General features: G+C 49.1%; 1 protein-coding gene across 1 annotated transcript in view; it reads left to right on the top strand.

The window, feature by feature from the left end:
- The window catches only part of FBLN7 (fibulin 7), a 48,288-nt gene that overhangs the window by 2,197 nt on the left and 18,144 nt on the right, over nucleotides 1-27,947 (top strand). Inside the window, exons 2-3 of the mRNA XM_003804790.5 lie at nucleotides 17,614-17,773; nucleotides 22,860-23,030. Of these exons, the coding sequence (XP_003804838.3) occupies nucleotides 17,614-17,773; nucleotides 22,860-23,030 (331 nt within the window). The remainder of the gene's footprint in view (nucleotides 1-17,613; nucleotides 17,774-22,859; nucleotides 23,031-27,947) is intronic.

Raw genomic sequence — 27,947 nt, 5'->3', positions numbered from 1 at the left:
GGAGGCCCCAGGGCCTGGTGCATGCTGGAACAAGCATTACCTGACTCCTTCCACGTTTTGGGTCTCTGCTCAAATAAGTAATCCTCTGCAGAGGCCTTCCAGAACTCTCTCTACTCTAAACAAGTCCTCTCTCTGCCCCTGTATTTCCTGTTTGGGTCCCCTGAAGGGCTCTGGCATAGTACCGATCACCATTTGTAATGGTATATTTTGGTAGGTTTCAAGTTTATTGTCTGTATTCCCACTATAGGGCTCCAGGGGCAGGGACCCACCTGGCCTTAAAGTAGTGTGAGCCCTGGGACCCCTGAACCCACCAGTAAGAGCCATTGGTTGGTGGAGACTCAGCAAGTTTGGAGAATGAGCTGTGCCCACAGGATCATATCTTGCCATGGAGGAGATGAGATGGGTCAGGTGGGAGGCACTGAGGACAGGCTTCCTCGACCAAGGCCCACTGACACAGCAGCTCCAAGGAGCTCTAGATGGAGACTGCGGTGCTCCTCATGGGGGTGGGCCACAACCCTGTCTGGGGTTCCCGTTTGCTGGCAAATGTGCTTGCTTTGTGTTTTAGGATACAGCGCAAGGGTAATATCATGAGTGTATGTGTGTGTTTGTGTGTGTGTGTGTGTCAATAGATGTATGTGTCTCTGTGTGTGGTTGTGTGTACACACCTTTTTGCATTGGTACCTGTGGTTGTGTGTGCATCTGTCTGTGTGAGTGATTGTATGTGTGATGGTAAGTGTATGTGGGTGTGCATATCTGTGCTGTGTGTGTGATTGGGTATGCACATGTTTTTGTGTGTTGGTGATTGTGTCTCTGTGATTGTGTATGTGTTACAGGGGAGGGGAGGCTGTGTGCTGCAGGGTCCAGAGCAGTGGTCCTGCGGGGATGGAGTCTCATCTCTCTCCTGCTCTCCTCTGTGGCTATCCACTGTGTCCCTCTTGTCAGCGCATCTGTCCCAAGTCACTTTGCAGGTTTTTGTCACTGGCTGATGAAGAGCAGGTGGTCATGGGGAAGGAAGGGAGGCTGAGAAGTATGGGGTGTGCAGAGAGCAGGAGCCCTTTCTGGACACTGTGCCCACCCTGTGGCCTTCCCACTGGAAGAGAAACACCTCATTGGGGAGATCAGAACAAATATCTAACCATCATCTCGCACTTCACCTTCAGCCCACAGTAGCTCTGGGCGGGCAGGGGATGCAGGCTCCCGGCCACCTCCTCGCCTGTGTGGGGAGCTGCTATGGTGTTTAAGCAGGCTTCCCTCCCTGACCCTCTCCCTGTGATCAGATGTCACAGGTCTCCAAATTCCACCATGAGAGGTTCATTCTTTTAGTTGCCTCCTCCCATTTGATACATTGCTTTTTATAATTAAATAAAAATAAATGTTGTTCATGTATAATTTCATGATTTTAACCATGGAACTATATTCTATGTGTGGCAACCACCACCACAATCAGGGTACAGAACAGTTCCACCGCCCCCAAAACTACATCATGCTGCTCTTTGAAGTCACACCCACTGCCCACCCCAGCCTTGGCAGCCCTTATCTATTCTTTATCGTTACAATTTTGTCTTCTCCATCATGTCATACAATTTTTTATTTTATTTTGTTTTAGAGACAGGGTTTTGCCATGTTGCCTAGGCTGGTCTCGAACTCCTGGGCTCAAGCAATCCTCCCATCTCAGCCTCGTAAAGTGCTGGGATTATAGCTGTGAGTCACCGCACCCGGCCTCCACAATGTCATATAAATGGAAAAGAGTACATGGCCTTTTGGGTTTAGTTTCTTTAATCTCATTTTCTCTGAGAATATGTGTTGGGCAGTTCTTGTGGCTGCAGCATTTACCCCGAGATAACTTTGTCACAAAATATCTTTTATTATTTTCACATTGCTTAGTATATCAACTTTGGAAGTAACAGACATCATTCTATTTATAGCATTCTGTTCTTAGTAGTGGTATTTCCATTTACAAAATATAGTAATTCTTGATCGCTGAAAATGTCAAATCCTAGAAAACATAGCTCTCCTACGCGTGATATTAACATCGCTCTGGAACAGTTGTTGGCCGAAGATTCAATCGATGCATCCGATTTTTCCCAAATAGACGATTTTAATGATTCAGACAATTCTGATGTTAGTTCTGCTTTGAAATAACTACAAGAACAGTTTTTATATTTTATTTTCACATTGAAAATCATTCAGATTTGCTTCAGCTTCAAAAAACATGTTTCTGTAAAATTAAATGAGCACTGGCAGCGAGCTGCACTTTTTTGATTCTAAATAAGAAAATTAACTTCGTATAATGCATGTAAGAATCACCCAAGCTACAGGCTCCTTTTTGTTTTTGCTTTTGTTTTTGTTTCTGTTTTCTTTTTTCTTTTTTTTTTTTTTGAGACGGAGTCTTGCTCTGTCACTCAGGCTGGAGTGCAGTGGCGTGATCTTGGCTCACTGCCACCTCCGCCTCCCGGGTTCAAGCGATTCTCCTGCCTCAGCCTCCCGAGTAGCTGGGATTACAGGCTCCCGCCACCACGCCCAGCTAATTTTTGTATTTTTAGTAGAGACGGGGTTTCACCTTGTTAGCCAGGATGGTCTCTATCTCTTGACCTTGTGATCCGCCCGCCTCGGCCTCCCAAAGTGTTGGGATTACAGGCGTGAGCCACCGTGCCTGGCCTCTACTGTTTATCGGTTCACCCACTGAACAACACCCACCCGTGGTGTCATTCCAGTTTTGGGCAATTGTGAATACAGCTGGTGTAAGCATTCAAAATACGCTTTTCATGTGAATGTATTTTCATTTCTTATGGGCAAATACCTGGGAGTGGGATTGTTGGGTCATATGGTAAATGTGTGTTTAACTTTGTAAGAAGCTGCCCAACTATATTCTGTATTAGTTTGACCACTTTACATTTATGAAAGACCTCACTACACTGCATCCTTACCAGCACTTAGAGTTCTTGGGTTGATTTGTTTCTCCAAGTCATTCTAGTAAGCATGCAGTGGTATCTCATTGCGGTTTTAATTTCCATTTCCCTAATGACTAATGACATTGGACATCTCTTCATGTGATTATTTGCCAAATAGTCTATTGGGCAAAACGTCTGTTCGAGCCTTCTGCCCATTAAAAAAATTGATTGTTTGTTTCTTTTTCTTTCTTTTTATTTTTTTGAGATGGGGTCTTTCTATGTTGCCCAGGCCAGCCGTGGAATTACTGGGCTCGAGTGACCCTCCTGCCTCAGCCTCTAGAGTATTTGGGATTACAGGCAAATCCTGATTGTTTTTAATAAATTTTGAGCGCTCTTTATATATTCTAAATACAAAGCCTTTTTTGGATATGTGAGTTATAAATATTTTCTCTCAGTTTGTAGCTTAACAATGACTTTTGCAGAGCAAAATTTTAAATTTTAATGAACTTTAGTTTATCAATTTTTTATTTTAATGGATTGTGTTTTGGGTGTCAAGTCTAAGCACTCTTGGCCTAACCTCAGGTCATGAAAATTTTCTTCTAAAATTTTTATAGTTTTACATTTTTATTATGATCCATGTTGAGTTACTTTTTAAAAATGAGGTGTGAGATTCATCTTGAGGGCCACTTTTTCATGTGGATATCCAATTGTTCCAATACCATTTGTTGTTGAAAGACTGCTGATTCACACACTTGCCTTAGCAACTTTGTCAAAAATCGTTCATCATACATGTATGGAGAAATTTCTGCCAATAAACACACTTATCTTGATTACTGTAGCTTTACAGTAAGTGTTAAAATTGAGTAAAGTGAGTCCTCCAACTTTATTATTCCTTTTCAAAATTCCTTTGGCTATTCTAGTTTCTTTGCCTTTTCATTAACATTTCAGAATCAGTTGTCTATGCCTATAAGAAATTCTACTGGGCCGGGCACTGTGGCTCACGCCTGTAATCCCAGCACTTTGGGAGGGCAAGGTGGGCAGACCACCTGAGGTCAGGAGTCTGAGACCAGCCTGGCAAACATGGTGAAACCCCGTCTGTACTAAAAATACATAATTAACCAGGCGTGGTGGCACATGCCTGTAATCCCAGCTACTCAGAAGGCTGAGGCAGGAGAATTGCTTGAACCTGGGAGGCAGAGACTGCAGTGAGCCACAAGCTGAGATCGCACCATGGCACTCCAGCCTGGGCAACAAGAGCAAAACTCTGTCTCAAAAACAACAACAACAACCAGAAACTACTGGAATTTGTATTGGGATTGCATTAAATCTATAGATCAATTAGAGGAGAATTGGCATCTTAAATGTACTGAGTCTTCCAACCTGTGAACACAAAATGTCTTTCTACTTATTTAGATATTCTTTGGTTTCTTTCATCAGTATATATATATTTTTAGTTTTCAACACAAACATGCTGTGTTAGACTTATACCTAATTATTTCATTTTTGAAGCTTTTTTTTTTTTTAAATTCATTTCCAAGTGGATATCCCTAGTATGGAGAAATCCAATGGGCTTTTCTGCGTTGACCTTGTATCTTGTGACCTTGTAGAACTCGATCATTATTTATAGGGAATTAAAAAAAATACATTTCCAGGGGTTTTTTTACATGGACAATCATGTCATCTATGTATTAGAGCAGTTTTATTTCTTCCTTTCTAATGTATGTGTCATTTATTTATGTATTTAGCCTTATTACATGGACTAAAATTTCAAGTACAGTTTTTAACAGGAGAGCGAACATTCTTGCCTTGTTCTAGAACTTAGGAAGAAAGGATTCGTTTTTTCAACATTAAGTATGTTCTGGCTGTAGGTTTTTTGTAGGTGTTATTTGTCTGGCTAAGGTTTCCTTCTTGTCCTAGTTTGATACAATACTTATTATGAATGGACATTGAATTTTTTCACATGCTTTTTGTCTACTTCACTTGATATGGTCCTGTGGTTTTTCTTTAGTCTGTTAATAAAGTGGATTTTCTGTCTTCTGGAAGAGATGGTGTAGAATTGGTGCCAGTTCCTGAAATGTCTGGTAGAATTTACCAATGAAACCATGTGGGCCTGGAGACTTCTGGAAAGTTTTAACTATGAATTCAATTTCTTAGATACAGAGCTATTTAGGTTGGCAATTTTTCTTCCCTGGGGTGAGTTTTGGTAGTTTGTATCTTTCAAGAAATTGGTCCATAGCACCTCTCTCTTGAGGCACCTACTTCTAAATACTCTGGGGACCACTCCGCATTTCTACACAATTGATCTCCTATAATGACAGATAAGTGCTTTGTTCCATAATCCACTACAGAGCCAAGTAGTCCCCTATGATTAATTTCCTTTCTTGTGTAACTTTTTAATTTTCCTAGAGTTTATTCCCTTTTGCCTCAGTCTGCTGTCTACACAAGCACAATTGTTTCCAGGATCTCCTTCCCAGTCAGTGTTCTGCCAGGGCTGCTTGTCCCTGGAGCCCAGACTCCCCCGGCCTCTCTGCATTCGGCTCCCGCCTTGCTGCTGCCCTCCCTGGGCTCGTGGCCCTGCGGCTACACAGGGGCTTTGGGAGAGAGTCTCTCTGCTATCCTGAGCTGGAGTCTACATTTTCGAGATCACATGTCTTCCTCTTTCTTTGGCTTACTCCCTTATTTTTTTGAACCCATCCTTAGGAAAATGATTTTTAACTCATTATTGCTGGGCTTGTCAAATCACTTGCCTACAGTAGATATCACACTTTTTCTACACGGAAACTTTTAAGCAGCCAACAGTAGCATCATGATCCCGGGTCGTAGGTGGGGGGTCTGCTGTGGCCAAAAAAAAGTGGTGGCTGAATCCTACAGTTGGGAGCAAGGCCAGAGGAGGAAGTGAGAGGAGGAAAGCTGACCCGCGCTCTCTCCGACTCACTGCCCGCCAGCTCTCCTCCCCACTGACTTCCCAGGGAAAATCAAGACCTCGCGCTGGAGCAGGACTTGAGACTTATTTCTTGGTCTGAGAAAAAAAAAAATGAGCTGAAGGGTGGAAAAATGAAAACAAAAGCTTGCTCCTTTCCGGCCTAGTGTGGCCTGGGAAGTCAGCCCATCAGTGTCAATTCGGATTGATTGCCTGGGACTGCCTAGAGTCCAGGTTGAGATGGCTCCTCAGTCACTCTAGAGCTTGGCATGAAAGGACACCATGATTGACAGGGGTATCTGCCCTCATCCTAGCACCAGGAGTGTTCACTAACCCTGAAGTAGAGATTTTAATACTAATGCATGAAGATGAGCTGAAACAGCAGGGGCTTGTGAATCATTCAGATCTATTGATCTGAGATAAATACCGCTATCTAAAATGAGGTATTTCATAAAACAGATATTTGGTGCCTACAATGGCCCAGGCACTGGGAACAAAACAGACAGTGATCTTGCTTTGATTTTAAGAGAGAAGCTCTGGATCTGAAGTTGGCAGGCCAGGGTAGCAATTTGAGCCAAGCTCAGCTGGTCTGCTGTGCTAGTCAGGGCCAGACTCAGCTCATCTGGACTGGCCTTGCTCGTTTGTCTGTAGTCAGCTGCCAAGCTAGCTGGGGCTGGTTGGTCTAGGGCAGTTCATCTGGTGCATGCAGGCTCTGCTCCGTGAGGCCTCTCATCCTCCAGGAGGCTAGCTGGGGCTTTTCTCATGGTGGTTGTGGTGGTGGTGGTGGTGATGGTGGTTGTAGAGCACCAAGACTGAGCAGAAGCTCACAGACTTCTTGAGACCCAGGCTCGGAACTGGAGCATGACTTCCACTGCATCCTGTTGGCCAAAGCAAGCCACAAGTCCAGCCCACATATGAAAGGTGGGAAAACAGACTTCCTTTTTGATGAAAAGAGAGCAGAGTCTCCTTGCATATGGCATTGGCACAGGGAGGAAGACCTGGGGTGATTTTTGCAAATCCTCCATCATAGTGACACAAAGACTTACTCCCACAGGCACCTGTGTTTAGACAGATGGGTGGAATCAGGGCAGGGTGGTGATGGGGAGGTCCTCCTGGCATCTTCTGCTTTCTCTAGCAGCCTCCACCTCTCCCTGGCACATTCAAGAATGAAATCTATGTCCTGTCAAGGGCAGCCCTGATTGCAGAGGAGAATGGAAGTCCCCTTGCTCCCTTGGGGTCATTTCTGGCCCTGGGGGCATTGGGCAGTGAGTGTAAAGGGCCCGATCCACACCATGGCCCACTGGGAAAGGAGACGTGGCCAGCCAGTTCAGTGGTTTCTTGGGCTAGCCTGGAGTCTTTCAATCAGGAACGGATGTCCTCCCAGGTCTGCTCACCCTGGGGAATCCTGTTTGGCACTAGACTTGATTCCAGGCAGATCGAGCCAGATGCCTTTGAAGCTGCTCCCCTTCCCTTTGGGTACCAGCCCTCCCTCCATATGCTGGCTCAGACCTGCCTCTCAGCCAGCTGTGCCAGGATCAGGGTCCACTGTTTGGGCACAGCTGTTGACAAAGTCCTGACTGTGCTGGCCACTCTCCCCTGACCCATCGGGGCAAGGGTTTGTGCAGCCCTGGGGCTCCAGAGAAGACTCCCAGGGTGCGTTGAACTTTCTTTATCCTTTCAAACTCCCTGCCAGGACTTTCCATGCTCTTCAGTAACTGCCTGAAACCTAAAATAAGGACACGACACACATTTTTGTTAAAGAAAAAATAAGCACCCAAAATTTGACTGGACCCAAACCCATCCATTTGCACAATTCTCAAGTACAATTTGTAACTCAAGTAAGTAAAATGTGTATCTCAAGGAAGTAATCATCTCTCCTCCTGTATATAGGAAAATGTGTTCCTCTCTGGACACCAGAATCTCTCAAAGGAGGCAGCCTCGATGGGAAGTGAGACCCAAGGAACTCAGCGTAGGGCTGGGTGCCTAAGTAGTAAGATTGAGACATGACAGTTGTTCACATCAAAGACCAGAGGCATGGGGGATATTGGTGGTGACTGGGAGGGAACTGGAAAGTCCCTGAGCCACCCTTGGCCCCATTCTTGCCATCTGGTTGGCCACTATCTGAGACGTTTCCCCGTCTGCTGGAAATCAGTTCCCTCTGGACCTTAGATGGAAGGGGAGGGGGCTATGAGCTCTGGAGCAGCCCTTTCCCATGCGCACCCCATCTCTGAAGGAGGGGCTGGGGTCAGAGAGCAAGACCAGCAACTGGTTGCATTGTCCAGAAAGCCTCAACTGCCCCTGGGGAGCTGAGAGCATCAGATGACTCCCGGGCTGATTTGAACAAAGACAGAGGACCACTGAGCTCAAAGACAGGGGTCTCTGCTGTACCAGAAGAAAAAAAAATGCATCCAGAGAAGCATCAGACTGTAGTGTAAAAACATACAGACATGTTAGTATCTCCTGAACGGGTCAGTATCACCTCAGTCCTCCTGCAATTTAGGCCTTTTCTCTGATTGCATGACAAAAAGAATCTAACTAGTAAGATAGTGGGCTCATCCCACAACTATGTCCTGAGAGGCTAGCACAGGAAAGATGCTGTTCTGGGAGGCAGCAGGGCCTGAGGCAGCGTAGCAGGTGGTGAAGACTCCCAGGCCTGGCTTGATCTTGGCTCGGATCCTTCCTGGTTGACTGATCTGGGGCAAGTTCCTGCCCCTTGTGAATCAGTTTCTTCCTCTGAACAGTGGAGATAATAGACATTCCCATCTCATGGGGTCATAGTTGAAGAAAATGAATAATATTCAAAGACCAGGTCCATAACAAATGCTAAATACGTGACAGGAGAGAGAAAGATGCAGCTGACACAGTCCCCACTGCCACTTAGCTCACCAGGCAGGAAGAGAAAAACCAGACAAATTAGAAAAGTATCAGAGGGCCAACGATTGCCTAAGCGGGGTGCTGCATTGGAGGGTGGCCACGAGCTACTCCAGGTTAAGCAAGCAGGTAGGGAGCTCTCTAAGGAGGGGACTTCTAAGTCGAAGTGGAAAGACAACTCTAGAGGACTCCACTCTAGAGGACCTGGGGGCAGATTCTCCGGGCAGAGGGCCCAGATGGTGCAAAGGCCCCAAGGTGGGTATAGCCTGGGGAGGTTCATGGTAAGAGGGCCTGGATTCCGCTGGCAGAACGGATTCCGCTGGATTCCGTGGGCAAACGGGAAGGGAAGGGTCAAATGATGGCGGTGTGCCTGAGTACATTGTCAGGGTCCGGGGTCTTGGAGTCTTTATTCTTGGAATAACTAACATGAATGGTGATGATGGCTAAATAAAAAGTGGGGTGTGTTTTCTGATTTTCCTACTCTCTCTAGGGGAAAATCCCAAGTGTTTCTGAGTGGGTTGGCAGTGGTGCAACAGAAATTATCCTCTCCTGTACCACGGCAGTCCTGTCACATCTCTCCTCCCTGCATCCTCACTTGCTTTCGTAAAATCTGTATTTCCCAAAGACAGAGGTCAGAGGCCAGGCTGCATCACGCCCCTGCCTACATCCCACAAGTCTCCTCGCCGCTGAGAATAAAGGGAAACTCCTTACCATGGAGCTGACAGAATGTATTAGTTTTTCATTGCTGCCTTCTTTGATTCCTTTTTATCTACTAAACTTTCTCTCCCTTCTATATTCATATTGTGTTAAATCCCAAAAGGAAATAGACAAAATGTGCTGCCATTTTTGCTGGTAGGAGGCTCTCAGGTTGTGAGATGTGAGGAGAAGGCTCAAATACCCGGCTTGTGTACCTAGGAGGGGATTGCAGCTGCTGGATGCCATGTGTGTGGACCCCAAGCTCCTCGCTTGGCTTGGGCATTGGGGACCTCAGAGACTTCCTGAAGATAATACCGAGGCTGTGAAAGGCACAACCCAATCCACAGGTGCAGGTGGCCTCTGGACAAAGGTTAGCTGGGCAGCAAGCAGGTGAAATGGGGAAAGTGAGTTTGGTGGTAAGATGAGCAAGAGATTGTCTTTGGCTCATACTGACGCCATTCCTTCACTCCTCATTCACTCGTTCACTCGTTTGTTCATTCAAATGGGCATCTAGTGTACACTCAGATCCTATTCTCAGTGTCAAGGATTCCAAGTTGTCTAAAATTTGTTTTCTGTCCTCAAGAATGCCAAGCGGCCAGGGGAGAGGTGGCTGGGAGGGTGACCAAAGGTGGACACCAAGGCTTTCAAGGGGGTGCTGTGAGGTGACAGGGTGAATGAGGCAGGACTCACGAAGGTTCTCTGTGCACCCCTCTCTAAGGTGAGTCCAGCCATCTTGTCACACCAGCGGCTGGAGAAGGCACACTGGGTTTTAAATCCTGGATAGGCCACCGTGGCTCAGAGACTTATGCGGCTTCCGCCCCTGTCAAGTGGGTGTTGTAATGGTGCCACGTCCTGTGCTGTCATGGGTTCCTGGGTGAAGTGTGGCCGCAGTGCCGGCTCTTGGCACCCGCTGTTTTTGTCATCGCTCCTGTGGCTGTTTTAAAAACCAGACTGGAATGCGCATGGAGTGTAAATGTAGAATTACAGGCAGCCAGCAGGGATCAAACTCGAAGTACCCTGAGCATCCTGGGGTGCAGAGCCCCAAAGGGAGCCTCCAGCTGGAGGGCTGGGGTGGTTAATTTTATGTGTCAATTTAGTTAAGACATGGTTTCCAGATATTTGCTCAAACACCAGTCCAGATGTTGCTGAGAAGCGATTGTTTAGATATGACTAGCATTTAAATCGGCAGCCTTTGAGAAAAGCCGATTCACCTCCTAATGTGGGTGGCCCTCATGCAAAAGACTGAGGTCCCCTGAGGAGGGAGTTGGGCCTCCACACTGCCTTCTGCCTTTGACCTTGAGCTGCAGCATCACCTGCAGCTGGCCCTGGGTCTCCAGCCTGCTCCTGCCCTGCAGAGGTTGGACTTGCCAGCCCCCATAACTGCTCGACAGTTCCTTAAAATTCCTTAAAATTGGACTTGCCAGCCCCCACAACTGCGTGACAATCTCTTAAAATCTCTCTTTCTCTCTCCATATATTAATAAGTATGTTATATATTACAATATTACATATATATATGTATGCATGTGTGTGTATATATAATATATATCTCTTTCTTATTGCTTCTGTTTCTGTAGAGAGTTCTGACTAATCCAAAGGCCTCAGGCAACTCCCCAAGTGAAATTCTCTCACTTCCTCCAGAAGCACCCACTTTCTCTCCTCATATATGTGGGTGCTGAGCAGAGGTCTCTGGCATGAAGAGTAGTCGAGGATTTATAACCCGCCTCTGGCTCGGTTGAAAAATAAAAATAAGTTCTGTAGAAAGCACATTCACGAATTCGACATGACTCAGACGCTGAAGACTCCGAGCCTTGGCCAGCAGGCACACATTTGGCAAGTTGCTCGGTCCTTTCAGAGACCTAAGGCATCAAAACATCTGTGTTCCCATTAACAAAATGCTGACATGACGCATAGCTGTGGCTTGGGAGAAACCAGCGTGGGAGACGGCCCCTCCAAGTCTAGGGGTCATCCGTGGCCATTGGAGGTCTTGGAGCTCTATTGTCACCAAAGAGGCTCTCAAAAGGTGTCACTGTACCAAGACTGTCACTGTGAGGAGGACCATCGAGCCAGGTTACAGGAGAACAGAAGCCCCAGGGACCAGTCCCCATGTTTCCGTACATACCCCTGAAGCTTCTCCGTACCCTCTGTTGCCTTCAGAGCAGGTTCCAGATGAGCCCAAACAGCATGGGGGCCTGGATGGGATGGGAGGGGTCAGGCCTGCTGGCAGGGGACCGGGTGAGCCGGGGGACACACACCCATCTTTGGCTGTGTCCACCCTTGGACCAGGAGGTAGGGTCTGGGGGTACGAAATGTCTCTGGAGGCCCAGCCATCCTGCAAGTGGTAGTCAGTTCTCAGAGGAAGGGAGCCTCCTGATCTCTGAGGAATCTTCCGTGGACCCGCCGGAGTAAACACTGTGTGAGAAGGGGCTGGAGGGGAGATGGACAAGAATTCCCGGAGAAGGGCAGGGGTGGATGGAGCGTTCCATGGGCCTTCTTGCTTCCAAGAGCCTTAAAACCAGCTCCTCCCCTCGCCCAGCTCTCAGCACTGGTCTGCGTCTTCCAGAACCATCCATGCCACCTCTACTCCAGCTTGGAAAAACCTGGATGGGGTGACATCTCTTGTTCCTTCTCTAACTGGTTCTCTGCAAACATTGCCATTGGTGTCAAGTTAGATGAAGTACTCACCCCTTTAAAGAGTTTCATAACAGAAACGGTAAACCTTGATATTTTTCTACTCAAAGATGGAAGGTTTCACTGCATGTCTCCTCTTAGTTCCATTTCAAAGAAGTTATTAATTCAAAGAAATGGAAACTATTCGTCATTATTTACTGTCAATGACATAAGTTGGGCCACGAATGGTTTTGAGGGGATGAAAATTTATACCATTTGAGGGGATCTCTCTAAGAAAAAGATTTAAAACGGGGCACCTCAAGAGCCCTGGAAGAGGCCTGGGAAAGTGAGGACCCAGACATGGCAGCTTCCTCAGCTTCGAGGGGACGGTCTCTGGAACACGCTCTGTCCTTCCTGGGGTGCAGGGGCCTCCCCTTGCTGCCCTGTCTGGATCTGACCTTCACCCAATCCCACCTTGCAGAGTGGGAGGTCAGCTTCGAGGGCTGTGCAGAGCCTGGGGTTGCTTTTCACAGTTGGGACCTGGAACCCTGAGATGGGAAAGCCTCGCCCAAAAGCCAGCCCTTCACTGAGCAGCAGGTGGACAGCCCTTGAGGGTCCGGCCGGCTTCCTGTCCATCCCACAGCCCCTCACAGCACCCTTGGCCTGACCTCGGCAAGGGCCACATGTGCATGGAAGGAAATGGCCTGCTTCCATGCATGGCTCAGAGCAGGGGAGGGTGGTGGGTTTGGGAGGGGAATGGCAGACAACTGTGGCTGTGGGCAAGGAGCCCCCTGCCCAGACTGAAAAGAGTGCATTGAGGAATGAGAATTGAGACTCAGAGACAGGCCGGTTGCTCTGCTCGTTAACATGAAAATGATGCCACAGCCAGTGTTGAGGGGAAAGAGCTGACATAGAGCCTGCATCCTGTGTGGCTGCGTGGTGACGTCTGTGCAAGGGAGCACCTGTGTCGAACCCAAGACTTGAAACCCAACGAAAAGCTAACAGTGGTTGTCTCTGGTTGTGGGACTTGTTCTTTGTTTGAATGCATTTTTCTGTATTTTGAATTGTTTTGCAGAGATTATGCTTTCTTTTTATGATCAAGCAAAATGATAGAGCTTTCTCAGCTTGGCAAAAGGGGGCATTGACCTCACATGACCTTGTTTGTCCCCATAATGTGGGTCTCATGGGTGCATGTCTTGGTATGTAAGGATTCCAGCTTCATCATCTAGCTTTGCAAAGGAGCTCGGTGATGCCTGTGCTATGCCAACTCGGGTGACAGATGAGCATGGCATCCAGGACCGGCCCTGTTAGGAGCAGCTGCAGCTCAGACCCTCAAACCTCATGTCAAAGGCACGGATACTCTCTGCTTCTCGGGCTCCCTGGCCCCAACCCCGGCATGCTGGCTTGCCGAGAGCAGCAAGATGCTTCCTTGTACCACGCTCTGTTTCATCAGCCTCACTCCAGAGAGGTTGGAGGCTGGGATGGGCCACAGCCTCCTCACCTTCCCTCGGCAAGTCAGCCTGCAGCCTTTCTGTCTCCCTCCCCGCCTGGGATGGAGATGCAGCCTTGGTTTGCTTGGTCTTGAAGATGTTTAAGGTTTTTCCGTGGTAACTGGCAAGCTGGGCACATCTCACCCTCAATGAGCACCGGGGAGAAAGCAGCTGGCGCCTGTTGCCCACGGAGCAGGAAGTGCCACCGGAAGCAGAGGGCAGTTGTGCCCGGAGCCAGCAGCACTGGGGTTAGAAATACTTGGCTGCCCAGCGGCCAAGTAGAAGACAAGACCCTGTCCCTCCACACACACTCCCCTGCTTCCTTTACTTCCTGGAGCCCCAGGCCATCACCCCAGGTTCCTGGCAGTATGCTTGCCCTTCCCAGCACAGCCTTTGGCACAGATTTCTCCCGGCTTCAAAACTGAGCCCTCCATGTACCCGGGGCAGCTGCGGCTCCGTGAACCCACTTTCAGCTGTCAGGGCCTGGCCAGCTCGTAGCGCAGGAGGCAGCTGCTTGCCTGGCTGGATGTGGGCAAGGACGTCTCCTCCACCTTCCCTTCACGCCTCCTGCCCCCGCTGCCCAGGTGCCCAACCTGAACTTTGCACGGGAGTGAGAAATCTACTGTGGGGCATTTGGGCTCAGTCCTATCAATCCCTAGTGCAAATTCATCAATAAGATCATTCACCACACAGGAGCCTGTGAGAACAAAGGAGGCAGTCCATTGGGGTGGCCGGCGGGGCTGGGTGGGAGTCAGACTTCCTGGCCTGGCTCTACTGCTCCTAAGCCCCATGATTTGGGGGAAGGTGTTTGACTTTCAGCCTCCATATCTTTCTCTATGAAATGGAGACAAGCCCCGTTTCTCCACAGGGTTGCTGCCAGCCAGTAGCTGAACTATTCTTTGTTACAGCGAAGAAGCTCTTTGTAGACTGAAGTACACAAATGCAATTGACATATAAACCATGAAGTCATCTATAAAAGCAGAGCCCCCCTTTTTTAAGGAAGGGGACGTGAGTGTGGGAAATCAGGTTTGGGTGGCAGGGCTGCACGGTGCTGGGCAGGTACGGGGTTGCAGGAGGTCGCTCCTGAGTGCCCCAGGACCTGCGTGGGAGGGACCACAATGTGGGAGTAGGAAGGAAAACAAACCAAACTTCTCTTCCGAGCAATTGCGTTTGGGGCTGTGCCTCGTCAGGCCCTGGGTATGGTGGAGGCCCAGGAGCCCCCGGGATTAACGAATTCCAGGGGCAACTGGGGATTCAACTGTGTCAAAAGCATCCATTCAGTCTGGCCTGTGAGTCATCTGTTTGGTGAAATCTCCACGGTGCAGAGGCCTGGCAGCCTCCCTGGGAGAGCAGCACTGGCTCCATTCCCACCGCGGTGGTGGTGGTGGTTGTGGTTGTGGTGCTTCGTTGGTGAGGCTGGAAGCCACCCTGGCTGTGGGGGCCACACACCTCCCTGCCACTTTACTGTCCCACTGTATTTTAGAGAGTTTTTTTGAATTATAAAACCAATACTCAGTAGAAAAAAAATTAAGTAGAAAAAATAAAATTAAGGCTGGGTGCGGTGGCTCACACCTGTAATCCCAGCACTTTGGGAGGCCGAGGCAGGCAGATCACCTGAAGTCAGGAGTTCGAGACCAGCCTGGGCAACATGGCGAAGCCCCGTCTCTACTAAAAATACAAAAATTAGCGGGGCATGGCGGCGGGCACCTGTAATCCCAGCTACTACGGAGGCTGAGGCATGAGAATCACTTGAACCCGGGAGGTGGAGGTTGCAGCGAGTTGAGATTGTGCCATTGCACTCCAGCCTGGGTGATAGAGTGAGACTCTATCTCATTAAAAAAAAATTAAATTAAATTAAAACATAATCCATAAGCCTATCCCTAAAGATAACCATCATCATTGTCTTGATGTGTCTCCTGTCTCCTGTGCAGGCAGCAGAGTCCAGGCTGTGCTGTTGTAACACACAGCCCCCAGTGAATGTGAATGGCCTTAGTAGAGACCTGCTTGCTCCACAAGGCCGAGGTCCCATCCCTCCCCACTTGATTCACCCTCCTTTACTATTTTTCATGTCCTGGCTCTTTTTCTTAATTAGGTAATTAATTTTTTTGAGGCAGGGTCTCACTCTGTCACCAAAGCTGAGTACGGTGGTGCAATCATGACTCACTGCAGCCTCAACCTCCCAGGCTCAAGTGATCTTCCTGCCTACAGGCACGCACCACCATGCCCAGCTAATTTTTTATTTTTTGTAGAGACAGGGTCTCAGTCTGTTGCCCAGGGTGGTCTTGAACTCCTGGATGCAAGTGATCCCAAAGTGCTAGGATTACAGGCGTGAGCCACTGCACCCAGCCTGTTCTGGTTCTTTGGTTCTTTTTTTTTTTTTTTTTTGAGATGGAGTCTCGCTGTCGCCTAGGTTGGAGTGCAGTGGCGCGATCTCGGCTCACTGCAGGCTCTGCCCCCCGGGGTTCACGCCATTCTCCTGCCTCAGCCTCCTGAGTAGCTGGGACTACAGGCACCCGCCACCTCACCCGGATAATTTTTTGTATTTTTAATAGAGACGGGGTTTCACCGTGTTAGCCAGGATGGTCTCGATCTCCTGACCTCGTGATCCGCCCGCCTTGGCCTCCCAAAGTGCTGGGATTACAGGCGTGAACCACCGCGCCCAGGCTGTCCTGGTTCTTAAAGGCAGTTGAGATTGGAAATATTTAGTTTGGTTTTGTTGTCGTTGTTGTTTTTGAGATAGGGTTTCAATGTTATCCAGGCTGGAGTGCAGTGATGTGATTGCAGCTCACTGCAACCTCCCTCCCAGGCTCAGGCAATCCTGTCACCTCAGCCTTCCAAGTAGCTGGCACTACAGGCATACATCACCGGGCTTGGCTAATTTTTTTGTTTTTAATTATTTTATTTTATTTTATTTATTATTTTGAGACAGAGTCTTGCTCTGTTGCCCAGCCTGGAGTGCAGTGGTGCAATCTCGGCTCACTGCAACCTCTGCCTCCCAGGTTCAAGCGATTCTCCTGCCTCAGCCTCCCGAGTAGCTGGGATTACAGGCACCTGCCACCATGCCCGGCTAATTTAAAAAATATTTTTAGTTGAGACTGGGTTTCACCATGTTGGCCACGCTGGTTTCGAACTTCTGACCTCACATGATCCGCTCGGCTCAGCCTCCCAAAGTGCTAGGATTACAGGCGTGAACCACCGAGCCTGGCTGAATTTTTAAATTTTTTGTAAAGATGAGGTCTCACTATATTGCACAGGTTGGTCTCGAACTTCTGGCCTCAAGCAATCCACCCAACTTGACCACCCAAAGTGCTGGGATTACAGGCATGAGCCACCGTACCCGGCCAGGAAACCTTGAGAATTTTAGCATTAAGTAGAATGCTGGCACCTCCGGAGAGTGGCCATCTGTCATCTAGAAGACATCACTAGAAACTAACACTGCCGATGCCTTGATCTTGGACTTCTAGCCCCAGAACTGTGAGGAAATAAGTTTCTGTTGTTTGAACAAGCAAACAAAAAGTATGATGCTTGATGCTGCTTTAAGTTAGGTAGCCTTTATCATGATAAGCATGATCCTCCATTTTCTGCCTTTCTATGGCTTAAAAAAAATCATCAGAACGAACATTGACTTTTATTGAATGCCTCTTTAACTCTAGTGGGTTTTTTTTTTCTTATTTCCCATGTTATATGTCTTTAAAGAATAGGAACCATTGGGCATTCCTGTTTTGCCTGTTTTACATGTATTATTGGCCCTTTGCTTTTAAAAATGTCTAAGAGTGACAGAAAGAAAATGTTTGCCAAGGCCGAGGGTTTTCAGAGCATTAACTTAGAGTGAAGAATTAGAATCTCTCAGAGTGGCAGCGTAGTGATTATAAGGCTCTTTGGGTTCAAATAACTGTTCATCCACCCGGTCATTTAGAGTCATCCGTCCTGCCTGCATTTTGTTTTTGTCAAGGGGTGAACTGGGGCTACCATACGTGTGCTTGGGGCTGTCCAGCGGCAGGTCACTTTTACGTTGCGTTTAGTGAGCTTCAAACGCGGTTTGGACCCCGTGGCTTCGGTGACTTCGGAAGCTCAGACGAGCATGTGAGACTGAGTCAGTCTCAATGGGTGGTGGTGGCGATGTCTTCTCTCCGCAGAACTGTCTCAGCAAACAGCAGCTCCTCTCGGCCATCCGCCAGCTGCAGCAGCTGCTGAAGGGCCAGGAGACACGCTTCGCCGAGGGCATCCGCCACATGAAGAGCCGGCTGGCCGCGCTGCAGAACTCTGTGAGCAGGGTGGCCCCAGATGCCCTTCCAGGTGGGTCCCCACGTCGGCACTGCTGGGGTGGCAGCGCAGCACTCAAGCACTCTCCCCGAGATGCTCCCAGCCGGAGGCCCCCTCGTCACCCCTCACCCTTCCCCCATCACCTTCCATCTTCCAACTGTGGCCCCCCCTTTTTTATTTATTTATTTATTTATTTATTTATTTATTTATTTATTTATTTATTTATTTGAGACGGAGTCTCGCTCTGTCCGTCGCCCAGGCTGGAGTGCAGGGGCGCGATCTCGGCTCACTGCAAGCCCCGCCTCCCGGGTTCACACCATTCTCCTGCCTCAGCCTCCCGAGTAGCGGGAACTACAGGCGCCCGCCACCACGCCCCGGCTAATTTTTTTGTATTTTTAGTAGAGACGGGGTTTCACCGTGTTACCCAGGATGGTCTCGATCTCCTGACCTTGTGATCCGCCCGCCTCAGCCTCCCAAAGTGCTGGGATTACAGGCGCGAGCCACCGCGCCGGGCCAATCTGTGGCCCATTTGTAAGCCTGGTTGGTGGCAGTGGGGGTGGGGTGAGCACATTAGAAAGGCAGTTGCCCTCTTTCTTCTCCCTCAGCCTGAATGTCACCCCTTTTCTTCTTAAGCCTTTTCATTCTGGCCTTAACAACTATCATGTCTTCATACTGACCAAACTGTTGCGAGGCGCCACTTTTAGGTCTCGCACTGCTTTTCCCTTCCCCATCCACAAGTTGGATCCAGCTTTGGTTTTGTTTTCATTTTTGATTTTATTTTAATATAATTTTTTAGAGCAGTTTTAAGTTCATAGCAGAGTGGAAAGCACTGAGTTCCTCCACACCCTCTGTGCGTGCACACACGCGCACGCGCGCGCGCACGCACGCGCGCACACACACGCACACAAGCGCACACACGCGCGCGCACGCACACACATGCACACGCGCGCGCACACACACACACCCCCAGCCCGCGCCAGTGCAATACACTGGTTCCAGTCCATGACCAAGGTTGGCTCCAGTGCTTCAGGCGTGAAAGTGCACCCTCCAGGGAGTCCCCGTTAGTACCAGGACGGTTGGGAGGGAAGGGCTGCTGAGGACAAGCTCCACTTGTCTGATGAGGCTACAGCCGACACCCCAGACTCCCTCCCATGAGGGCAGGACTCTGACAGACACAGGGGCACTTTTTCATGCTTGCCCTGTAACAGCTTTCACACCGCCAAGACCCAGAGATTGGCGGCTGGTTTCCTCCGGTGTCTTAGGGTGCTGAGGGGCAGGGGCCAGTCATCATGTTCATTCAAAGTCAGGAGCCTGTGGAATATCTGACATCATTTACTCACTGCAGACACATTTATCAAGGGCTGTCTTTGTTGAGTGAGTTGAAGTTTCCTGGGGAAGGCGTTGGATTTCCTACCTTCTCGGAGATGATGGTGGCAAATCCAGCTCTCAACGGCACTGAGTCCGTTCCTGTTTTCCTTGGCTCCACAGCTGCAGAAATAACCACCAGCCAAGCCTCACACTTTCCAAGGCACTGTGAGGCCCAAGCCCTCACTGGGGCTCCACACACCCCAACTCCACGGGGCAGGCAGGGTGACTTTCCTTCCTGCTCCAGATGGGGAAACTGAGGCCAAGACAAGTAAGTTAGCGGTCAGAGGTCCCTGATCTAGTGATTTTTTTTTTCCTGCTCAAGGCCTGACTCCACAAAGCCTTCCTTGTTTTCATGGGGTCAGAGCTGCCTGTGGTCCCTGGGAGTTTCAGTGGAGCCCACAGGGAATGTTATACAATTCCCCTGCCCATGTGAGAGGGCCCTGCCCGCTGGACAGATAGAAAGGCAGTTATTATTACATTATTCATCCTCCTTCCCAAGATTCAGGGGCTTTCATCTCTGAAATGTACAACATTTTTTAAAGTGCCAAATTCCCTTTTTAAAAAATTGCCATCATGTATTGTATCTCTAAGTGTGTGGGGGACCCTGTGCTGGGTACTTTATGCGTGCAGAGGCTGATCCTGTGACAGCCCTGCAGAGGACAGGCAGCTGTCAGGATCCCTTTTCAGGGTGTGGTGGGGGTTGGGCCCGCACCTGGAGGAAAGCCAGACACCTGCCCAGATCAAATGGCACATAGTGGGAAAACTACCTTATTGCTTTTTAAAAGAGAGACAAGGTCTCGCTCTGTCACCCAGGCTGGAGAGCAGTGGAGTGATCCTAGTTCACTGCAGCCTCCCAGGCTCAAGCGATCCTCTCACCTCAGCCTCCTAAGTAGCTACGACTACAGGTGCACACCACTGCACCTGATTTTGAAAATTTTGTAAAGATGGGGTCTCACTATGTTGCCCAAGCTGATCTTGAACTCCCAGGCTCAAGCGATCCTCCAGCCTCAGCTTCGCAAAGTGCTGGGATTACAGGCAGGTGCTCCCGTGCCAGGCCTGTTTTGCCTTTTTTTTTTTTAAGGGAATTTGCTGGGAGTCAGGAAGAATAATTTCCAGTTCTGGAGAATTCTTGGTCTTCCTCTCTGGCTTCCATATGAAGTACCTCCCTCCTGTTTCCTGGGTGCATCATCACAACCCATCAGCTTCAGGGTTCATCCAGAGCAGCCTCAGCGGATTCATGTTCCCATGTTGCTGAGACTGCTTAACTGTGGGTCTCACTCCTTACATGCTAACTTCACCTCGGAAGGCGCAGGGAGCTTCGCTGTGGCTCTGCACACTCAGTAGGATGTGCTTCTCGCCAACAGAATCAACCAAAGGACACGTTCTCCTTCTGTCACTAGAGAAGGGCCTTCAGCTCCCATTTGGGATGTGACTACAAATTGATTTTTAATTAATTTGTATCCATTAATCCACTCCATTCACATTTATTAAGCATCTATTAAGTGCCAGATACTGTTCAATCTATTCAGGTATGGTGTATTTGTGAGTTGCAGGTAGTTTTCTTTTGTCGAGGTTTTTAAAGATTTTTCATCCCCAAAGAGACCCTACTATTTTCCCCCAATGCATTTTAAAACTCTTTAACACAATAAAGTACTAGATGTAAAAAAAAAAAAAAAAAGAACTATAAAGTAATTTATTTCAGAGGCTGAGGCAGAACCCCGGGAGCAGCCGAGTCCTGGGACGTGAGCTCTCACTCGCTTGCTACTCACAAGGTTATTACCACTGGGGGCCAACTTGGAGCTTTACTCAAGGAAGGCGATGCAGCAATGGGCAGATATTCCCCAATCACCAAAGGCCACCGAGCATCCTCGGAGGGTCCGGCACCTCCCTCCGCCCCAGCTCAGGCTGCCACGGCTGCTCCTCAAAGAACCCCAGGTTGTGTCCGGCCCAGGTGGGATTTTGGGCAGGGCTACACCATCCTGCCAGCTGCACTCCTGGACAGGGAGGCCCATCACGCTCCTTAGTGGCCTCTGGTCCAGGACACCCCTGATCAGTGCATCCTCATGGGGGATGCTCAGTGACTCTGTCACTTGCTTTGACCTGCACAGTTGAAGCAACAGTTCTGTTTGTGCCTGTTTAAAATATGAACATGGCAAATGACACTTGGAATTTACCTTAAATGCGTTTCAGAAGTGGCTCTGAATTTCCATCTAAACTGAATCCAAATCCAAGCCATCCTAACTTTGGGCATTCCCTCGTCGCCCATGCGTGATGCTCTGTTGCAAAAAGAAGAGGAACAGGCTAGCTTCACTCCGTCTCTCTCCAACCACATCAGTCCTTTGGGAAATCTTCACAGAGCAGCCAGGATTCGAACCATGTCCCTCATGCTCAGCTACTACCCTGGCCTGAGCTTCCCTCCCCTTCCTCTTGTACGGGCACTTCACAATCAAACCGCAGCAGGAGTGCTGCTGAGAGTCAGGCTGCTTCCTGCCTGGGCTCAAACCTCCAGGGGCCCGGTCTCACACGGAGAACAAGTTGCATGGCCTTTTTGTTTTCTTTCCAATGCCCCGTGTAACTCTGAGCTGTCTTGATCCTGTTGCCTGACTCATGTCTAACTACTTTCCACCTCGTCCACTCTACTCCAGTCCTGTTGCCTCCTTGACATTCCTCAGACCTGCCAGGCACATCCCCACCTCAGGATGTTTGACCAGCTGTCCCTCTGCCCTCCCCAGACATCTGTCTGGCTGTGCCTTCACCTTCAACTCGTTCTGGTGAGGCCTGCCCTGACCACTGTATTCAAAATGATGCCCTCTCTCCGGCATCTCCAGCATCATTCCCTGCTTTCATTTTCTACATGGCCCCACACTTCGCCATTGCTTATTATCTCCCCTGCTAGATGGTGGGCTTCCTGAGGGTTGGGTTTTGTCTATTTTGTTCATGGATATAGCCCAAGTCCCTAATATAGTGCCTGGCACATAGTAAAGATGCAATAAATAAGGCTCCATTCATTCATTTGTTCAAGAATGATTTCTGATTTATCCAGTATTCACTATGTGCCAGGCAGTGGGCTGGTGCTGGGGATACACAGGAACATAGGCCAGATGCATTCTGATGGAGAGGACTGACAACATATCTAGAAAGAGGCAAGTCAATAAGAAAGTTCGGATGGTTACAGATACTGAGAAGACAGCAGAGTGAGCGCCTGGGGAAGAGTGTCTGGGGGGGTCTGGGTTAGGCACGGTGGCCAGGGAACACGCGGGGAGGTGGTGGCATATGAGTGGAGACCTGGAGAGTGAGAAGGAGCCAGGTGTGGAAGCTCTGAGGAAAGAACATTCCAGGCAGAGAGAAGAGCAAAATCCCAGGCCTGGAGCTGGGGCTGAGCCCGGCCTGTTCAGGAGACCTAAAGAAACCCAGTGGGATTGGAGCTCCAGAAAATCAGAGTGAGTAGGTGGCAGTGATGAAGCGGATCATTGCAGGGTGGGCCTCCCATGCTTCGAGGCCTTGCACACAGCACTTAGTGTCTCTGAGCCCCAGTCTCATCACCTTTTGCTAAGCAGGCATCGTACCACCCAACCCCAAGAGAGCTTTGAGGACTTGATGAGACGCAGCATGCAGAATGACCAGCACAGTGCACAGCCTGCAGCAGGCATGCAACAGAGGGCACTTCAAGATGGGAAGTCCTGTAATTCAGTAATGTCTAAGGGCTATGTCCAGGATGAGGAGCTCGTAATCCTTCCATCTCTCCTTACAGTTTCCTGCCCGGCTCTGAACACCCCCGCAGACGGCAGAAAGTTTGGAAGCAAGTACTTAGTGGATCACGAAGTCCATTTTACCTGCAACCCTGGGTTCCGGCTGGTCGGGCCCAGCAGCGTGGTGTGTCTTCCCAATGGCACCTGGACAGGGGAGCAGCCCCACTGTAGAGGTATCGTCTCTCCTTCCCATCCCACTGCGCTGGACCCATCACAGCATAGCAAGGGTTTCTTGCATAGAAAGGGTCATTGCTTGGAACATTTTCTGCTTGGTTCTTTAATCATTCCTCAACCACAGAACAGCAGCCAATGTGCCTGATCACTCACCTCCATGCCGGGTTGGCGCTGGTCTCTATCTGTATGAGCTCACTATATCTTCACAATAATTTAGTCTTGTTTTGCATATGGGGAAATTGAGGCACACAGAGGTTCAAGAACTTGCCTAAGGTTACACAGCTAGGGGGTGGGGGGCACAGTTAAGATGCTTCACACCTGGACACTCTGACCCCAGAGTCTGCGCTCCTTCACACCACTCTCTGCTCTGGACACCAGTGACTTGTTCTTATCAATGTGAGGGCAAGAAGCTGCTCATGGGTTGGGGAAAGGGACCAGAGGAAGGTACTGCAGGATGATGCTGCTGTGGCTGCTCCGTTCTGGGCCTGCAGTCTGTCTGTGAGGCTGCTGGTAACCTCTGGGGCTGAGGAAACTCCTCAGGTGTCCTTTCTGTCTGCATTGGGACTTGGTATCAACAGGCTCCAGGAGAGTCCACTGTGTGGGGGAGGCATGAGAAGGCTTCTGTCTGTGCTAGGTTTAAAAACAGCACTTTTTTGATATAGAGGAAAATCAGCCTTGGCACAAAAAATCTGTTGGCTTTTCAAAAACCCATGGTCAAAAAAATCTTGGCTACCAGTCACCAGTCATTTTCAGAGCAAGGTTCGTGGGACATCTGCTGAGGCAGAATGTCCATGATTCTAGCCAAAGAGTTGAAGGAGAAACATGGACATTATATAAACAAGAAGATTGCAAAGAGCAGAGTAGAGAGAGGACTTTGTTTTTGTTTTTGTTTTTGTTTGAGACAGAGTCTCGCTCCGTTGCCCAGTCTGGAGTGCAGTGGCATAATGTCAGCTCACTGCAACCTCTGCCTCCCGGGTTCCAGCGATTCTCCTGCCTCAGCCTCCTGAGTAGCTGGGACTACAGGTGCCCACCACCACGTTCAGCTAACTTTCGTATTTTTAGTAGAAAAGGGATTTCACCATGTTGGCCAGACTGGTCTCCAACTCCTGGCTTCAAGTTATCTGCCTGTCTCGGCCTCCCAAAGTGCTGGGATTACAGGTGTGATCCACCACACCTGGCCAAGAGAGGACTTTGGATGCTTAAATTACTTGAAAACATAGAGGAACTCCAGAAAGTATGCCATCCCTAAAGATGAGTATGGATTGCCATGAGAAGCTCAGGGAAACCAGAATCACATTTACAATTTAGGCTTCTCTTTCCTGACCCCTGGAAAGAGTGATGATGGTTCAAAGGTTGATGACCGGCTCTCAGACCCACTTAGGAACCAGTCAGGAAGTACAAGTCATGTAACATGCGAACAAAACAGGGGAAATGCCAATATCTGGTATTTACTTACTTGACTCTGAAAGATCTCAAGCCAGGTTAAGCACCTCCTGGGTGATAAGCCATGGCGGGGGAGATGGGTACACACAGATATTTCAGTTTTATTGCTTTGGGCGTCAGTATTTTTAACTTACAGATTGAGTGACAGACCCTGGTTGGTTTCCTTCTCGGTCTACTCAGCACTTTCAGGACCCATTTGCATTACCACGTGCAGTCTGCTCCAGTGCCTCTGATAGCTGCCTCGTCCTCTCTGGGGTGCACCCCCACATCTGATCTGTCCACCCCCTGCCATGGGCACCTGATTGCAGTCAACTCCCGGCCACCACAAACAATGTTGACAAGGCCTTCTTATCGCCCTACTTTGTCTCTGGGCTGTGTATCTGTGGCTGGAGGGGGCCCGCTGGCTTCAGGCTCGCTTTGAACTGAGCACTGCCTGCCACTCAGCAGAAGGGCTGCACCTGCCCACGCGCCCCCAAGCGGTGCTGCAAGTGAAAGCACATCTTACTTATGTGTGTGCTGTTTTTTCTTGCTTGCTCAGATATCATCCAAATATTCTGTCCTCAATGGCGACATACTACAATGCACATCATGTGATTAAAATGAAAAAGATGAGTTCATCAGAGAAGATAGCAGAAAGAATGCCTTTTTAGGGAGATGATAGATACAAAACACTGGAGGCCCAGAGACATAGTCGTGAGAAGTGACTCAAGCAAAGGAACACGTGGTTACTTGACAAAGGTGGAGACCCAAAGCGCTCCCCACAGTCCATCTCCATCCTAGTGGCTGGCCAAGAATGCCTTCCTAGAGGATCCTGGGTGTGTCCACAAGCTTCCTTCTTGACCTTGGGTGCTTTAGTTATGCATTTGCACCTGCCTCGCTGCAGCAGGACCCCCTCAATGGAAAAGAGGGTCCTGCCGCGTCCTAATTTGTGCCATGATCTCAAACATTCAGGTCCCCCAGAGTCACCCAGGAAGCTCATGAAAGATAGATTCTGAGGTCTCAAAAGACCGATCCAGTCGGAACTTTTATAGATGAGACCCAAAACATCTGCATTTTTAATATGTTCCCTAAGTAATACTGCCGTTAACTAAATTTTGAGAAGCACCACTTGGTTCATTCTTGCTATTGCCAGAAGCAGAAAATATATTGAAAATTTTGAAGTGCTAATGCATTTTGGGCCCAAACCGGTCAGAATGACTGCCAGCCACAGGTAAAACAGTAGACAGATGTATGTGTGTCATCTCTGTCCAGGAAAGACACGTTATGTTATGTTATTTATGTTATGTTATGTTATGTTATGTTATGATGTTATGTTATGTTATGTTATGTTATGTTCACTGCTACTTGCCCTGATGTTTTGGGAAGGCCAAGCCAACTCTTGCAAAGATCAGAGCCCACAGCCCTGCTGGGCAGACTTCCCTTTCTTGAGATGTGGAGGGCGGACTTTGCCTGGGGGACCATGGTGCAGAGCAGACGGTCCCACCTGCCAGGCGTCCAGCAAGCCTACTGACCTTTCCCGTGGTCCAACGTGGTATCCTCCCGAGTCTTGCCCTTGGACGTACCAGCTCATTCCAGATGCACCTTGTGCTCGTCTCTCATCTCCCCATAGCCTCCTGCATAGCCCTTTTCCCTTCTACCCTGACTTCCACACCAAAGAGCTGCATGATGCAGCCCACCTTCGGGATGCCTACTCGGGCAGCATGTGCTATCAAAAACTTGGGAAGGACTAACTCAGGGAACAAGGTGATGGCCAGTCCAGGATGAGATCTTAGATGGAGATTTTTCTTCTCTTGAAGCATAGATGGGGCCTGGGCATTGACCCCATGGTGGTGATTGAACAAAAATACTCATGTGTTACAACCAAGCTGCTCCAGCAGCTGCTGGCCACGGCCCCTCCTAAGTGAGTAGACTCTGCCTGCACCGACACTTCTGTTCTCAGCAGGAATTGATGTGATTCATGGTTGTTGTCTCCAGCAAGAGCCTCAAAGCGGTGTCAGCCAAACTTGCCAGGAGGGAGAAATAGTGCTCCTGACTGCTGTTTGATGACCAATTGTGACAGTATTAAGGGTGTGGACGGGACACAGGCTGGAACTCAACAATCTAGTGACCAAACCTAGAAACTTACCAGCAACCACTGAGCACACCCACTGCATGTTCCAAACCACCAGTCGTGTGGTTGCCATGTGTTATGACCACAGAGTGGGGGTGGGGCATAATCTTCTTAATTACAGAGAATTCATTTCAAGGCCCAAAATATCAGTGCCAGTGACAAATTTGGCAGTGCTGTCATAATTGTCCCTCACTCCAACTCTAGTCAGCTGCTTGGAAAGACAGTGATGAACCCAACTTGGCAGGGAAGGAAATTGTGTGTACACAATTACGCCATTAAAAAACAGCAGGCAGGCCAGGAGCGGTGGCTCACGCCTGTAATCCCGGCACTTTGTGAGGCCAGGGCAGCAGATCACCTGAGGTCAGGAGTTCAAGACCAGCCTGGCCAACGTGGCAAAACCCCATCTCTACTAAAAAATAAAAAATACGTGGTGGTGGGCACCTGTAATCCCAGCTACTCAGGAGGCTGAGGCAGGGAGAATTGCTTGAACCTGGGAGGCAGAAGTTGCAGTGAGCCGAAATCACACCACTGCACTCCAGCCTGGGTGACACAGCAAGACTCCGTCTCGGGAGAAAAACAAACAAACAAAAGAAAACAAACAAACAGCAGGCGTAGGTGGACTCCAGAACTCCAGAGTGGAAAGCAGCCACTTGGCTTTCTCCATTTCTCCTTTATTTTCCTTTTTTCCTCCTACTTTCTCTGAAGGCCATGTTTTTAAGACGTAAAGCTTTCTGAATTGGTAACCATAGCTGAAGATCTTGTGCCTTTGACAACGTGGATAACCAAAGAAACGAATTGGAGAGATATAAATACCGTTGTCACTTATCATCATGCTGGTGGAAAGGAATCTTTGTCAGTCGTCCCCACCCTTTATTTTTAACCTTCATTCTTTTATTCAGCCAATTTTTACTGAGCACCAGCCATTCACAAAGCTGGTGCCAGATGCCAGGGACTCAATGTCGAATCCCACAGACACGACCCTGGCCTCTGGGGTGCACAGGCTAAGAGGGGAGGCAAAGCAAAGCAGGCAGCCACACACCAAGGGAAGCGAGCTGACGTTTGTGGTGAGGGCCACACATGACCTAACAAGGGACAGAGTAAACAGCATGGGGCAAGGAGCAGTTGAGGGCCTCTGAGCAGGGGACAATGACACTGAGATGAAAGGAGGAATGGGATCTAGCCAGGCAAAGAGCAGGTAGTTGGGCAGCACAGGGCAGACACTGTTTTAAGAAAAGGAAGAAGGGGCCAGGCGCGGTGGTTCATGCCTGTAATCCCAGCACTTTGGGAGGCCGAGGTGGATGGATCACTTGAGGTCAGGAGTTCGAGACCAGCCTGGCCAACATGGTGAAACCCCGTCTCTAAT

Source organism: Pan paniscus, chromosome 12 (assembly GCF_029289425.2).
Source record: "Pan paniscus chromosome 12, NHGRI_mPanPan1-v2.0_pri, whole genome shotgun sequence".
Taxonomy (NCBI): Eukaryota; Metazoa; Chordata; class Mammalia; order Primates; family Hominidae; genus Pan; species Pan paniscus.
Note: the sequence above shows the minus strand (reverse complement) of the source record. Positions and strands in the feature narration are given on the sequence as shown.